Source organism: Mauremys reevesii, linkage group 15, assembly GCF_016161935.1.
Source record: "Mauremys reevesii isolate NIE-2019 linkage group 15, ASM1616193v1, whole genome shotgun sequence".
NCBI classification, from domain to species: Eukaryota; Metazoa; Chordata; order Testudines; family Geoemydidae; genus Mauremys; species Mauremys reevesii.
In genome coordinates this window covers 41,089,773-41,105,889 of record NC_052637.1, presented here as the reverse complement: position 1 = coordinate 41,105,889, position 16,117 = coordinate 41,089,773, and the positions used below count along the sequence as shown (strand labels likewise).

Here is a 16,117-nt window from a genome sequence, read left to right as displayed (position 1 = left end):
TAGGATCAGACTCCAACGGAGGACGTATTCCATCCATTGCCACTATCAGCAGGCTAACACTGCGGTAAACCCTGCCTCCCAGCCATCCCCCACGACTTCCATGTGTACAGTTTACATCTCAGCTCACAGCATAGTGAGGAATCTTTGCTCTCTGAATCCACGTCCCTCATTTGACCCAAGGTGCTTGGAATTCCACGCTAACAAACCTTGTGAGGTAGGGAGGTGGGTGTCATTTGACCCACTTTACAGAGAGGGGAAACTGAGGCAGCACGAGGTTAAATCAGACCAAGTGTCAAAGCCAGGAATTGAACCCAGGAGTCCTGACTCCCTGTCCTCTGTCAAAACCCACCATCTTCTGTGCTGTTTTAGGAGTGAATGAACTGGCTGTCTTTCAACTTTACCCTTCCCCCTAAGAGAGAGGCCGCCATGGTCCTTCACTTGCGTGGAAATGTTCAATGCACGGGCCTGTTGCACTGTGTAGGGGCCTCTCTTTGCATGCAAGGTGCTGTTGACATGGCCGACAGCTGTCAGAAGTGGCAGAGGTGTCATTTGCAGGTTTAGTGGAGAGGCAGGGTGATCCAGCGGTTAGGGTGCCGGCCTGGGACTGGAGAGAGCTGGGCTCAGATCCTGATTTGCCAGAGATATCCTCTGTGACCTTGGGCAAGTCACTTTGCCTCTCTGCCGCCGTCGCTCCCTAGAAAATAGGGATGATAGGCCTGCCGTCCCTCACAGGGATGTTGAGGATGAGCACGTTAAATAATGTGGCGGCTCAGATGTTATGGTGATGTGAGCTCCAGAAGTATTTAACATAAAAATAAATGTAGCGTAGCAATCTGGGAGTCTGACTAGCGGAGCGATCCTGGGTGAGTCACTTCTCTGTGTACCTGTGTCCTCTTCTGCAAAGTAAGGATTAATACGTCCTTATTGCACAGGGCCGGGGCGCTCAGTGTCGCGGAGTGTTTTGAGACACTGCAGTGGGAGGTGCGGGAGGAGGGCGAAGTCTGGTTGGTTGATTAACGCCGTGAGGTAAATTCTCTGCAGGTCTAGAAGCAGCTAATTTCCCCTGTCCCGCCTCCACATCCTTTATAGCCACTGTCCGTGAGCTTTGCCCGGAGCCATTTCTATTGAAGGTGGGCTCAGCACCACCCTTCCGGCTGTGCTGTCAGGGCCGCTGCGTTCATTCCCTAGGAGGAGGGTGTTTTCGGTTGGCTTGACAGGTGTGATAACATGCAGGATGCCTCCTATCCCGCCGCCCCAACACACCCCTGCCTGGCTTGGCACCGTGTGTGGGGCCGGTCTCTGGTACTGGATCGGTTCTGTTCTGCCGTCAGCAGACATGAGTCTCAGCCGTTGAAACCTACAGTGAATCTACAATAACCTCAAGAGAGGAGAACCCCTCCCCGCCCAACTCTGCCCTTGCTTTCCTGTTTCCTACAGCGGTAAAAGTCCAAGAAGACACAAATGGGGCTACGTACATTAATGGAGTCCTGAGAGTTTGCCTCCTCTTCCCCTGTGATGCTAATCACCCTCGTTATAAAGCTGCTGTTTTCCCCCACTTGTCAAAGCTGGGCTCCACATAGGCTGGTTTTTTTAAATGACTTTATTACCAAGTGCTCTCGTCCCCCTTCCCAGCCTTCCTCCCACCCCCCATCCATGTGCCCTCTGCTCCAAGTGGGGCGCCCGCTGTTCTCATTGCCATGCTAGCTGGTAGCTGCTGAGGGTGGCCTAGGAAGGAGTTTGTGCTTGTCTAGGCCTGGCGTGGTGGGATCCGTTCCTCAACGCCTTGCCATCAGAACAGCTTCTCCCCACGCAAGCCAGCCTGCTGCTTGCGAGCGTCAAAATCCTGCCTCCTTGCAGACAAAGGGCTGTGGTTAGCACTGTCATGAAATCAGAGGCCAACAAGCAAAACCACAATCACTTTCCCCACTAGCTCAGTCATTAGGAGCCAGCCACTGAGGCTGCACAAGATGCTTTCCTTCCGACGTTAACTACTAGACGCTGGAGCAGCGGGGAAGCTGGGAGTGTTCATTCACTTCTGCAGCCACCCAGGACAGAGTGGGGACCAGAAAGTAACTCGTTGACCTGTCTGTGCCTGTCTCTCAGTGTTGGTTCCCCGGTGCTGCGCTTTGGGCACCTGCTCCCGCGGCTGAAGTGTAGTGGGGCTGTCTCCAGAACGGCAAGGAGTGGAACCGGGGCCGGGATAGGGGGGAAAGCAGCAGCCCTGAGGCAGCTGCCGGTCCGGAACCACAGCTGCTAACACCTGACTCCTGAAACCTACATGGTGAGTTGCAGACTCAGATGCCAGTTCTGTTTCATCCGACCACTTGCAGGCTTTAGACCGGTCTGTGCCCTGGCCATTGTTTAACATCTCAGCTGCAGGATCGTGCATCTGGGAGCATCAGTGGATGCACTAGAGCATCAGTGGCCAAATTCTCGTTTTGGGCTGGATGCTGCAGCCTTTCTAGTGCTGCATGCTTCTCCCCTCTGGGTGATCCCAGGCTCTGAATGTGATCAGGGTTTCTTTAAAAGTTATATATTTATATATTTTTAAGCCTGTAGGTTAAAAACACATGACCCTACAGCTAGTACAGGAGGAGATAAAAGCAAACAATAGAGTGACTGTGCAACCGTGCAGACAATGGGGGAGATGAACAGTAAATGAGAGGGATTAACCTCTGCATTATCTGATGTAGGCTGAGACCGGAGCTTGTTTGACGCGACCTCCCATCACGGCAGAGGCATCTCAGAGAGGAGGAAACTGGCCCCTTTCAGAGAGCTAGCAAAACAGGGCTGCCTCTGAAGACTTACGGGGATCCCTGTTCACATGCGCAGGTGTAGCCCAGTATGTCCTTTCATTCCTCCTCGTATGGCACCAGCTGGGAGGAGTGGGGAATCCAGTTTGGTGGTAACTGGGATGGTCCCTGGATCCCAGGGCTGTTCTACCTTGGCTGTCGGAGCTCCCAGAACACCCTGTGTATTGGAAGGTCAGTTGTCTGAATAGGCAGCTCTCACTGCAGCCTGGCTTGCAAAGTGGAGCAGTCAGGGAGAGGCTATTTGTACTGCACTGGGCTCCTTTGCACCTCACCTTTCTTTCTCCGCTCTTGTTAACTTCCCACAACGTAAACCAAATCCTTGTGGCTCCGCCTGTCCCCCAGGGACTCCCTTCAGCCCCCCTCCCCCCCCCATCTTTGCCATTCCTTAATTAGTCAGTGGGTCACTCATGAACAACTTGGGAGTCTCCCTGTTCAAAGGCCAGGTCTGATCAAGGGTTCGGAGGACAAGGCTGGGAGTTCGAAAGTCTTGGGTTTTGACTGCCTGGTTGTGTCCTTGGGCAGATCTTTTCATCTCATTCTCCATTGCTTCCAGGGGTTGACAGATGGACATGGAGCACTTTGAAGATAAAACTCGCTCTAGAAGTGCCTTGTGTTAACATGATTCGATTAGTCCCCAAGGGCTGGAAGCACTTACACTAAAGAGACGTACTTAATAACATTTTTTGTAAGGCCTATCCTGCCCTGCCCTTCTTCTCCCAGAGGAATGATATATAACATGTTTTGCTTTTATTTCGGTAGGAACTTAGCAATTGGGATTGGAATTCAGAATTTCCCAGAAGGCCTTGCTGTCAGCCTTCCTTTGCGTGGAGCCGGATTTTCAACATGGAGAGCATTTTGGTAAGTAGTGCTCCTCCTACAGCGTTCTTCAAGCTTTGAAATGTGTCCGTCAAGCCATCTCCCAGCTGCTGCTGTTGCGTGGTTGACAATAAAGCGCTGCTTTCTATGCAGTGCCCTGTTGCTAGCTCCAATTCAGGACTCAGCAGGGGCTTGGCTGGGTTTGGGGAAAAGCTGTTCCATTTTGAAGCTTTCTCCAGCCTTTGTGTACTGGGTGGCAACTATGGGAGCAGTGCAGGAGACAGGATCTTGCCAGTCCGGTGTTACTACGTTCAGCCGCTGATGTTTTCACAGTGATCAGAAGTTGTGGGGCAAGTCACGGGTGCAGCTTGCATTCGTTCCACCTTCGTAGAAGGAAAACAACAGCTAGTCTGTTCTGTCTCATGCGGCCACACCGCCGTGGTAGAATGGGCGAGGTTTGAATTGGGATCCTCGGTAGCAGTGGTTGCAAGTGTCTTGTGATGGGGTGGAATCCGTGGGCCAGATGAAGATAAAATAGATGAACAAAAGAGAGCGTGATGCTTAAATCGCGTTTCTGCTGCCTGCAGAGTCACCTCTCCTGTAGGCTGACCCCGGTGTCTGCTCTCTTGCATCACATTTCTAAGGGCGTTCAGAGAAGGGTACAAATGGGTCCACCAAGCAGAGCCTATGCCACAACTCTGACTTCCCTTGTTGCTTCAACACATTTACAGAAATTTAACTTCTGACCTTAACGTTACCTTCCCTTCACTGTCCGGCCCGGCAGGGCAATCCTTTCTGGCCTGCTTTAAGGCCTGGCAATGCTAAAAATACAACCATGTTTTCTCTAACCAGTTTTTGATGCTCTTATCTGATCGGCTTGTGCCAAACACGGTTATTCACACCGCTCCCATATGTTGCCCACGTAGGGGCATGTAGCCACACCTATCCCGCTGCCCAGTGCATTCTGGGAAATTCTAGGCAGCTATCCCAGTAGTGTCACGGCAGAGGACATCAGCACAAAGCAGCATGAGTGACACGGGGATAGTGCATTCTGGGATGTCTGACCAGACAGAGAGCTCGGAGGAAGGAATTTGACTGGCATGGTTAGGAGGTCTGAGGGCTGCAAAGAAACCAGGGTGTGGGATCAGTTACAGGAGGACAATCTAGGCTACCAGCAAAGGCAGCACATGGTTAGCATCCACAGCTAAGGACAGAACATTAGTCATCATACTGTGTTTAGAGCCATGCCACCAACTGGCTACACAGTCAGCAAAACCTTGTAGCACAGATAGGACCTAAGGAGGGAGAATGGACATGTTCTGAAGGGATCCCCATTCCAGCAGTGGACCAGTGCTTAGCTGATTCACAGGGCCCCCTGTGTGGAGGGTAGCCATAAACTGGGGGGTGGGGGAGAGACCCATTAGGGGGAAAAACTAGAGGATTGTTTGCCTGCATGGAGCCAGGTGTTCCGAAGTCTGCCTGCAGCCTTTTGTCACCTTCCAGATTAAAGAAGGGGACCTTTCTTCTGCTGTGTTTGCTCAGGAAGGGCTCAGATGCTCTTGTTTGTTTTGCAAGGGCTGGTAGACATCTCTTTTTCTTCACACAGGTGCGGGGGTGGGAAAGCAGGTTTGCCTCCGCTCTGCACTCTCAAAAGCAGGGCAGCCTAATGCTAATCAGAACCTGCCAGGTGCGTTCTGCATTTACAGACTTCGTACCTCCATTTAATGGGACGTATCCATGTCCTGAGTGGGCCGATTGGGCCCTCGGGGTCCAACAAACACCTGCGCTATGTTGGGTACAAAAAGGGGTAAAGGAAGGATTTCCTGTGTCCCTTCGGGGCTTTTGATCTTGGTTCTCTTACAGGTACGGACAGCTAAGTGGCATGGTGGAGCCTTTAGCTGGTGTCTTCGGTGCCTTTGCAATGGTGCTGGCAGAACCCCTCCTCCCCTATGCTTTGGGCTTTGCTGCTGGTGCTATGGTCTATGTGGTCATGGATGACATCATCCCAGAAGCACAAACCAGGTGAGGGAAATTGCTCTGCAGCCCAGCTGCCAACACCCTGAAGCCATGTTCACTGGCTGGCCTTTGCTTGTGACTAAATTCTCTTTCCTTCCTCGCCCCATGGAAGGGAATGTTGTAGTGCAAAGGAACTCTTTGGGGTCTGATCCACGAGGAGAGGGCACACGCCACTGTACTGTTGATAGCATTTCAGCCATTTGCCAACCACGGTCACACCTCAGAGACGTGTTCTTAAAAACTGGTTCCACCCACTCCCTGCTTATACCATGTGGCACACCCGCGTGAAAGCCCGTTTCCAAAGATCAACAGGATGCAGAGCCATAATGAACTGTAAGGAGGTTGACCGCTCTCCTTATTTTTGCTGCCAAGACTTTTGCTGCTGTTGTCGTTTCAGACTGTGAATGTTCTTGGAAAAGTTTTTTTTTTTAAAATGCATTTGCTTTGCTGAAGGAATTATCAGGTTGCAAGTCACTGAACCGGGGTGAGATGTAGCGGGAGTGGCTCTTTTGGAGCTGTTCCTCAATGCATGTGGCTTGAAACTGTTATCACTGAACTGTTATATTGTAAGAACGCTGGGCCCTAACCTGGGTGGACCCCATGGTTCTAAGTGCTGTATGAAAATACTAGGAAGGACTGCCCTGGCCCTGAAGAGTTTACAGTCTAAAACACAACAGGTGGGTGAGAGAAACAAATAGGGTGGGGATGGGAGAGACGTGGTAACAAGTAAATGCAGAGGGAGGTGCACAATGCTTAACCAATCCATAGCAGTGATTACAGCTGTCAAGCTACTAGCTATAAGGGGTGTCAGCTCCCCACCTTTAGCTTAGGAAGTAGGTGTAAATAATGCAGGAAAGAATGAGTCTGTCCCTCCCTGACACCATTTATTGCCTCAGTGAGACTTTAGAGGAGAAAATTGCATTTGAGATCTGTGGTTAAGATTCTCAAAGCCACCTAGAAGAGCCAGACATGTCCCCCATTCATTTGAATGGAATTGCATGTCTAAATCCCCAAGATGGCTCAGCCTGTCTCTCAGAGGTGATTCAGTGGCAGAGGGAGCTTAAGCTTAGTTGCCGGGGTGTGAGAGCTCTCAGGGGCTGAAGAATGAAAGGGAAGCACCCTTGACTCAATCTCTCAAAGGAACAGCTTGGGTGAGTCTTATTTTGACTGGAGGGAAGGGTCAGCATGATGTAAGGCCTTCAAAGAGTTGGGGGAATAAAGATGATTTTGGAAGATTCCCTTCATTTCATAGGTGAGAAGTAAAGACAACTGTGCTGTCAGTCTGAAAGGACATTCTGAAACATAGACACTCACTCCCTCTCCTTCCTCCTTGCAGTGGCAATGGGAAGCTGGCTTCCTGGACCTCGATCTTAGGGTTTGTGGTGATGATGTCCCTGGATGTTGGACTTGGATAAGGGCGGATTTACTGTTGGCCAACGGGAGATGACATCCGAGCAATTTGCATGGCAGCAGTTGGAACTGGAAACTTTTCTTCTTCTAAGATTTTTTTTTATATATATATATTGATTAGGTTTGGTGTTGATTATCTATGATTATATATATATATATTTTGCTGTAACATAATGTTGATTGTTTTCAAAGCACAAAAATTGGTGGCTCCTTGCAGGTCCTGGGTTTCCTTTGCCACCAAGTTCTTTCTCTTCTCAACTGGGTCATCGATAAGACATATATCAGCCAGGCTGCAGTTTGTGGTTTACTTTTCCTCCGATTTTCGGGCATTTCCATAACGGTCAAAACTCTTTTGGTTTTGACCATACTTGTTCTGTATGCAGTAAGAGAGTCGCAGTCAAACGTCTAAAGAGTCTCCTGATTAAATAGAAGAACAATTGATGGGTAAGTTTGTGTAGTGTCTGAACTTCTGAACTCTCTCTTGGAAGTATGGAAGTGCCAGCACTAAGATGGGAACCTTCACAAATAGGTGTGTCTAATACATACTGCTGAAGCTTGAGAAATTTTCAGTGGCATCAGCTATTTTGATGGATACAAGTAATATGAACCAACAAAAAAAGAAACCTTGTGAGAATCATATCAAGATATAGAAGCTGAGAAGATACCAGTTTTCTCTGCTGGATATGTCTTTTTAATGGGGCCTTACTCCAGTATAGTCCAATGGGCAATTCTTTGCCTCTTCAAAAAATTGAAAGAAGACATCTGTTTTCTAATGTGCAATCTTTTAGGATGCAAGCTGGTTATATAGATTTGTTCGTAAGGTGCTATGTGACTCTGTTGTATAGCAGGGTTCATTATCCGCTTGGGCCTATGGTTTTGTTTAATAAATTGCTGTGTTATGGTTGCTGTTTTAAATCTGAGTGAAAATCTCCATGAAGTATTGAGTTATCCTCTTCCTAGAAGTGGGCCTGTTAGCTTGGTCCCCCGGTGAAGGAGTTCACGTTAGCTTTCGAAGGATAAATCTGGTCCTCACGACAATTCCCATTTCCCCTGGCACTCATCCGATTAATTCATTGCCCAACACGGACACTCAGCAATGCACCACCTTGGCGTTTTTTCTCCCACGTTCCAAGTGTGTGTTTGGCTAACAATGGTTCCCAAACATGCCAAGTCTCTTGTTTTAACAGATCAGGAGCAAGCGCTGCTCCTCTTAGTCGGGCATGCACTCACACAGTGAGCATGATGGAATTTGACTTTTTCACACTAAGCTGAATAATGAAAAGCAGAAGTCAAGATAATGACGGAGATCACACATCCCGGTTCACTTTCTAGTCAGGCTGTTCTCCCCCGTCAAAATGGGGTTTGATTAGACACTTGGGCAGGCACAGTAAATAGCTGGATTACCTGGCTGATAAGGCAGCTCAAGCCCTCCAGGCTTATGTTTGTAATATGTATGCCACAGAGATTCACTCGTGAGAGTCATGGGTCATGTACTCCAGAGACAGTCTCCCAGTAAACGATAAGTAGATCCTCCTAGAGAGGCTGTAGGAATGCAGCCAAGAGGACTAGGCACTAATGAACTAAGTTAAAACCATGGAATTGTGGTTCGGTTCAGTTTGTTGGCTGGATTTTGTCTGTATTTATTTGTATGTTGTTCTGAATAATATGAAAATGCTGGTTGCCAATGGACCTGACCTTTTTACTGTGATTAGTTTCAATAAATGGGAAATTCAGAGTCTTTGCTGACTTATTTTGCTGCAGTCGATCCTTCCATTTTCTTCTCCTCCCTGCATTTTATTACATTCCTTCCTCTTAATTCGATTAGGTTTCCTTGAGGTCTTTATTCTGAGACAGTCCAAAAATAACGCACTTGATGCTGCAACAAACACCTTCTTCCTCCCTCCCCCCATCACCAAAGAGTAACCTCTTCAAAGAGAAGTCCTATCAGCTGGCATCATCGTACTGCAGGGAGTTCGCTGTTCGTTGGATTTGCCATGCCAGATCAGATAATTGATCCATCAAGTCCTGCATCTGACACTTGTCAGCTCCTGAGGCTTTGGAGAAATAATAATAAGTGTCCTAGAGAGTAGGAATGAAATCCTGGCCCCAATTGGGGTGAAAGTGAGTTTTTTGCCATGGACTTCAGTGGAACCAGGATGTATGTTGGTATCCATACAACAAAGTCCGCCATCCCAAGGAGTATCAATTGGCAGTTTGGTTGGCAGCCTTGGCAGAGGCCAAGGATGGAGTGGGAACAGAAGGTGCTCTCTGTTCTAGACCCTGGAGGTAATCCCGCCAAAAGAAGATTGAGGCACACATGTGGGGAAGTTCCTGCCATCGATGTCCATTCTTAACCTGTCCTGTGGACCTCAGAGCAGCAAAGGAGCTGAAAGCGTGACCCATGAGAATTGCTACTTCCATGTGGTCACCTCAGAGGGCTTTGACCAAAGGTAGGGGGAAGTACCAATATCCCTGTGGAACAGACAGGTCAGCTTTAGCACAGAGGTGACTTTCCCAAGGCCCCACAGTGAGAGAGAGAGAGAGAACCAAGGCTGCTTATGTCAGTTCTGTACCCTGTCCATAGAACCATGTAGTCTTTACAGAGGTAAGCCCTGATCCTCAATCCATGAGGTCAATGGGAGTGGCTGGTGCTCAGCATCTTTGAAAATCAAGCTGATAGACAACTGATTGGACTGCCAACCTTGTTCAAAGTCTGTGAGGACTTTGGCTTTTCATTTTAAACCAGGAGCCTGGATGTAAAGGATAGACGCCTTTGGATTAGTGGGTGTTGTTTGGAGTGTCCCCAGGTCAGGATTTTGCAGTGGAGTTTTTGTAAGCAGCATGTTCTGATTTGAGTTTGGCGTGTGGTGTGACTTGGTACAACCCCCACCCCCTTATTTATTTAGAGAAAACCTTGCCCTCAGATGGCTGGGAGATGACATTGCATAATGCTTTTAATCCTGCATGAGATGTAGCCAGCCAAGATCATTATGAACATTCGACCTGTAGAAATGGGGGTGGAAGGGTATTGTAGAAAATAACATGAAAGCCTTTCTTTTCTGTTTGTGCCCCAGAGGTGAAGAGAAATTATATACGTCTGTCTTGTTGTGATTGAACGTCTGGCTGAAGTCCAGATCTGAAATTATGCCTGGGAACAATAGCTGTCAATGAAACCACGGCGTTCTAAGCAAATACAATATAAACATGCTGCCACCTTGCACGAGATGGTGGGGAGTTGTTCTGCTTGTCACTCTGGGATACAACTGTTCCTGTAGGAAGACACTGACTGTCATAAGGATATTGAACTGAGATAGAATATAGAGGAAGGATGGCCTGGTAGTTAGAATGCTAGCTGGGGTCATGAGGGAGCTGCATTCAGTTCCCTCCTTTGCCACCGACTTCCTGTGTGATCTTGGACAGTCTCTCTGTGCCTCAGCTCCCCATGTGTATACTGGGGTAATAGCACTGCCCAGCCTGTGAGGAGGATAAATACATTAAAGATTGCCAGGGTGGGTCACAGGGTCATAGAGGCCATACAAGTATCTGAGAGAGCTTTTTACCGTCTACCGGTAAGACTGGCAAGATGTTGAGGTGAATCCATGGATCTCGGGTGTCAGGATAAAATAAAGAACCATGGGATGGTTTTGTTTCCAAGTTTCTTTGATGTACTCTGTGTGTCTGATGTCCTATGTATAATTGCCTGTTGTTCCCCTTCCACTAACTGGCAGGGACGGGGGGGTGGGCATTCTGGCCTAGTGGTTGGAGCTGGGGCAAAGCTCCAGGGTCAGAAACTGAGCAGAGTTTGAGCAAACTGGAGCAGGGCTGGGGAGCAAGGCGGCCACAGGCATAAGCATTGAGCAGCCACTGGCCAAGTGCTACTGCTGGACTCAGGTAGTCTGGCCAATGAGGGCTTTCAGCTGCGGTTAGCTGGCTGATCCCGGGCCCAGCGGCAGGACCCAATTCCTGACACTAACTTCTGTGACTGCCTTTTAGATGGGGAGCTCTTTGGAGCAGAGATGGGGGATCCTTGCATCTTTGGAAAGCACCTGGCACAGGGCAGTCGCTGCTGTACAGAGATGTTGAACAATGCTGTGTTTGATTCTTCACTTTCTAAGCAGACAAACCGACTGAGAGAGCTTAGTGTGGCAGTCCCAGCCCCCCCAGCCCCAGCAAACCTGCGGGAAGCCGCTGCTTCCTTCTCAGCTCTCCCAGGCTTCCTGCGCGAACAGCTGATTCGCGGGAAGCCGGGGAGGGGGAGGAGAAGCCTCGGGAGCGTTCAGGGGAGGAGGCAGAGGCGAAGTGAGGTGAGCTGGGGCCGGGGGAAGGGCAGAGAGATGCTGGGGCTTTTGTTAAATTTAAAAGCCCTTTTTGAGGCAGTTGCCCCTCGCGGGACAGCCGGTTCTAAAAGGGCTTCTAAATTTAACAGCCGGTTCCCACGAACCGGTGGGAACCGGCTCCAGCTCACGACTGCTCATGCCCAGGGGTCTGCAGACTGAGGCAACATTGCACTGGATGGATTTTGAAAATTTGGGCCTTTGTCTCAGTTTTCTGATCTCTAAAATGGGACAATGATAGTTAGCTACCTCCCAAGAGTGTGGAGAGGGCTAATTAAGGGTTTGCAAGATTCTGTAAGACCCTGAAATGAATAAATGGAAATGTTCTTGTTTTCCTTACACAAAATAAACATGGATCTCGTCAACCTTAATGGGACCCTTGTTAAGTGCCAGCTTCGCTCATATGAGTAGTTAGACTTAAAATCTTTGCCAGTCTTGGTGGTGGAACATTTGGAGAGTGCATGGGGTGGAAATGAGGTTAGCTTACTTTATTGCTTTGGTTTTTTATACATTCAAAGCACAAAGTATCTCAGCTTTGCAGTACATGTAATGTCTTGTGCAACATGCATATGAACATCCTCCAAACACATGCTAACCCCAAAAGAACTTGGCTAATAAATAATTACACCCACTTAGTACCCTGGTTAAGTACAAATAAGGCCAAATGCTGCAGGGTTACACAATATTTCTGCCTGGAGAAGATGCACGGTGCCAACTGACATTTAATAAAAAGGCTACAGTTGAATGTCCCGCCACTATAGGATACACACTTAGACCTCGATGCTGCAAAGATTTCTGCATGTGCTTAACTTTAATTAGCTCAATGACACTAATCATAGGGCATAAAATTAAGCACATGCAAAAATCTGCAGGAACGGTGCCTCTATTATCTCACGTTATTCGGTCTTAGGTATTAATTTTAGGCTCATTACTGTACCATCCAACTAGCTCACAATCTTCAATGCATTTAGCCTCAGAACTCACTTGCAAGTACAATTATCCCATTTTTATACAAGGGAAACTGAGGCCCGGAGAGACCAGGGGCCAGACACATAAAGATGTTTAGGTGTCTGACGATGCAGATAGGCATCTCAAGATTTTCAAAGGCATCTAGGTACCTAACTCCTATTGAAGTAATTGGGAATTCTAAGTCTGGGTTTTGCTTTTGAAAATCCTACTCTGTGACTATCACATCTTTGGTCACCTAAATACTAGGGCTGTCGATTAATCAGAGTTAATGCATGCGATTAACTCAAAAAAAATTAATCACAGTTTTAATTACACTGTTAAACAATAAAATACCAATTTAAATTTATTAAATATTTTGGATGCATTTTCAAATATATTGGTTTCAGTTACAACACAGAATAAAAGTGTACAATGTTCACTTTATATTATTTTTATTACAAATATTTACACTGTAAAAATGATAAACAAAATAAATAGTATTTTTCAGTTCACCTCATACAAATACTGTAGTGCAATTGCTTTATCGTGAAAGCGCAACTTACAAATGTGTTTTTTTGTTACATAACTGCACTCAAAAACAAAACAGTGTAAAACTTTAGCGACTACAAGTCCACTCAGTCCTACTTCTTGTTCAGCCAATTGCTAAGACAAACAAGTTTATTTACATTTATGGGAGATAATGGTGCCCGCTTCGTATTTACAATTTCACCAGAAAGTGAGAACAGACGTTCGCATTTCACTTTTGTAGCAACGTATTTATGTGCCAGATTTGCTAAACATTTGTATGCCTCTTCATGCTTTGGCCACCATTCCAGAGGACATGCTTCCATGCTGATAACACTCGTTAAAAAAGTAATGCATTAATTACATTTGTGACTGAACTCCTTGGGGGAGAATTGTATGTCTCCTGCTCTGTGTTTTACCCACATTCTGCCATTTATTTCATGTTATAGCAGTCTGGGATGATGACCCCACATGTTGTTCGTTTTAAGAACACTTTCACCGCAGATTTGACAAAACACAAAGAAGTTACCAATGTGAGATTTCTAAGAATAGATACAGCACTTGAACCAAGATTTAAGAATCTGAAGTGCCTTCCAAAATCTGAGAGGGATGAGGTGTGGAGCATGCTTTCAGAAGTCTTAAAAGAGCAAAATTCCGATGCGGAAACTACAGAACCCGAACCACCAAAAAGAAAATCGACCTTCTGCTGGTGGCATCTGACTCAGATGATGAAAATGAACAGGGGTTGGTCTGCACTGCTTTGGTTCGTTATCGAGCAGAACCCATCATCAGCATGGATGCATGTCCCCTGGAATGGTGATTGGAGCATGAAGAGACATATGAATCTTTAGCGCATCTGGCATGTAATATTTTGCAACGCTGGCTATAACAGTGCCATGCAAATGCCTGTTCTCACATTCAGGTGACATTGTAAATAAGAAGCAGGCAGCATTATCTCCTGCAAATGTAAACAAACTTGTCTGAGCGATTGGCTGAACAAGAAGTAGAACTGAGTGGACTTGGAGGCTCTAAAGTTTTACATTGTTTTATTTTCCAGTGCAGTTATTTTTTGTACATAATTCAACATTTGTAAGTTCAACTTCCATGATAAAGAGATTGCACTACAGTACTTGTATTAAGTAAATTAAAATATACTATTTCTTTTGTTTTCACAGTGCAAATATTTATAACAAAAAATAAATATAAAGTGAGCACTGTACACTTGGTATTCTATGTTGTAATTTAAATCAATATATTTGAAAATGTTGGAAAACAACAATGTTTATATCAATAGTATTGTATTATTGTTCAGCAGCGCCATTAATCGTGATTCATTTTTTTAATCACTTGACAGCCCTACTAAATACCTTTTAAAAAATCTGATTCTTAGGGACTTGCCAAAAGTCTGTGGCAGCGCATGAAATGACCCGGGGTCTCTGAAGTTCCAGATTACACCGTAACCACTGGATCATCCTCTCACTTCATTGTCCTTTCTTGTCGTTAGCCAGGCACACAAATCTGAGTGCCCATTACAATCAAGAGTGGCCAGGTCTTAAAAGAGGATGGAATTTGCTACTTTGCAGAAAGCCAATGCAAGGCCTCTGCACCACTCAAATTACGTAATGAGGCATATGGCATATAAGAGAGCTGAGTAAGCATGTAGGCCTTGTCCACAGTGGGGAGAGGGTATTTCCGTTTCAGCCAGGTTAGGCACACAGTTAAGGATTGAATGATGGGAGCAAAGGGAAACCACAAAACATACAATTACCGTCAGATGTGCAGTCGCAGCATTTCATGCCAATGAGAATTATTTTTCAGAGCGTGAGCAGTTTTTCTACCCAGTGAGTTATTGTGCATGCAACTCACCGGCAGATTTTCTGAAAAATCAAGGATTAAGCATCTTGTATTTTTTTTATGCTTGCAGTTTCTCCTTGGTCAAAGACTCCTTACTCTTGATATCTCACATATTGCATTCTGGTTGCTCATTTCCACGCCAGTGGTCCCCCTTGAACAGCCAGCATGTTACCAACATTTACTCCATGTTGGTATCTTGAAGACACTGCAGTATTCCTCTGCGCTTCGAGAAAAGTCAGCAGGGACTTGAGCCAACGCCCGTTGAAATTAATGGATGTCTTTCCATTGATTCAGTGAAGATCAGTGAGTTGGATCAGTTCCCAAAGAAACTGTTGATAAATGTTGACTGTTTAACAAGAAACAACCACTGTACGCAAACATTTCCTAACAACTGTGTGTTCCTCTTTGCCTAACAAATAAGCCTCTTTATAAGCAAGAAGTAAACTAGTAGCAGGTAAAAACGCTATTAGTAACAGTGTGGCCAACTCTTGTGATTTTATTGCTAGTCTTGCAATGTTTTATGTTGGGCTTAAAGCCCCAGATCCTGGAGTTATGTGAATACCTGAGAATCTTGGTCTTCATTAAAATAAATAAATAAATTTCTAATACTGATGGTTGCAGACAAAAGCTTGCAAATGTGACCTTGGGATACTAAGAAAAAGATCCCCCACATTTATTACCTTTAAAAAATTCTGATTTTTTTTTAAATAGCTCCTAATTTTGGGGGCCTGATTCATGATTTTATAACATTTAGGGTTTGCAATTCTATATTAATGAAGAGGAGATTTACATGTTTTTCATATTCTCAACTAAACAACTGTCTAAATCCCTTGCAATTCCTCATGGATATTAGTTTTGGCTTGTCAGCCTTTCACTTCTATCTCTGAAACACTCACTCCTCAAAAAATGGTTCACAAAGAAAACTCGTTGCGTTTTCTGTATCCAGGTAGTAAGTCGGGTTGTTGCCCCCTTTTATTCCCAACACAAACTGTGCAATCATAGAATGAAAACGTGGGGATTCTCAGCCCTCTGACTGTGGAAATAGATCTAATTTGTGCTCCTCTTTTCAAAAATTAAGGGCTGGCTCCCAATGAAGTTTATGGCAAAACTCCCATTGACTTTCATTGCAGCAGTATCTTAAGCTTTTATGAATAAGTATGTGTTGATGGATCCAGTGTAGATTTTTATAACTTTATTAGTTAAATCTGATATACAGATTTCTCCATTGGTTTTCATTCTGATTACTCTGCTTTTGGTTTTATAATCATATGCAAAAACAGTTGGCCGTGGTTAGACTTTGGGATGCTTTAATTCATTTTTTCCCCGGTAAAAGGAAACATTTTTTAACAACATCACAATCGGTATAGAGGTTTGTGGGAAAAGGAAAGCAAATTTACAGGC

General features: G+C 45.9%; 1 protein-coding gene across 2 annotated transcripts in view; it reads left to right on the top strand.

Moving 5' to 3' along the window:
* The window catches only part of SLC39A11 (solute carrier family 39 member 11), a 243,333-nt gene extending 234,540 nt beyond the window's left edge, over positions 1-8,793 (top strand). For both annotated transcript variants that reach the window (XM_039501621.1, XM_039501620.1), the window contains 3 exons: positions 3,573-3,671; positions 5,493-5,651; positions 6,982-8,793. In XM_039501621.1, coding sequence (XP_039357555.1) covers positions 3,573-3,671; positions 5,493-5,651; positions 6,982-7,060 — 337 coding nt within the window. In that variant the 3' untranslated portion in view covers positions 7,061-8,793. The remainder of the gene's footprint in view (positions 1-3,572; positions 3,672-5,492; positions 5,652-6,981) is intronic.
* The last annotated feature ends 7,324 nt before the right edge of the window (positions 8,794-16,117 follow it).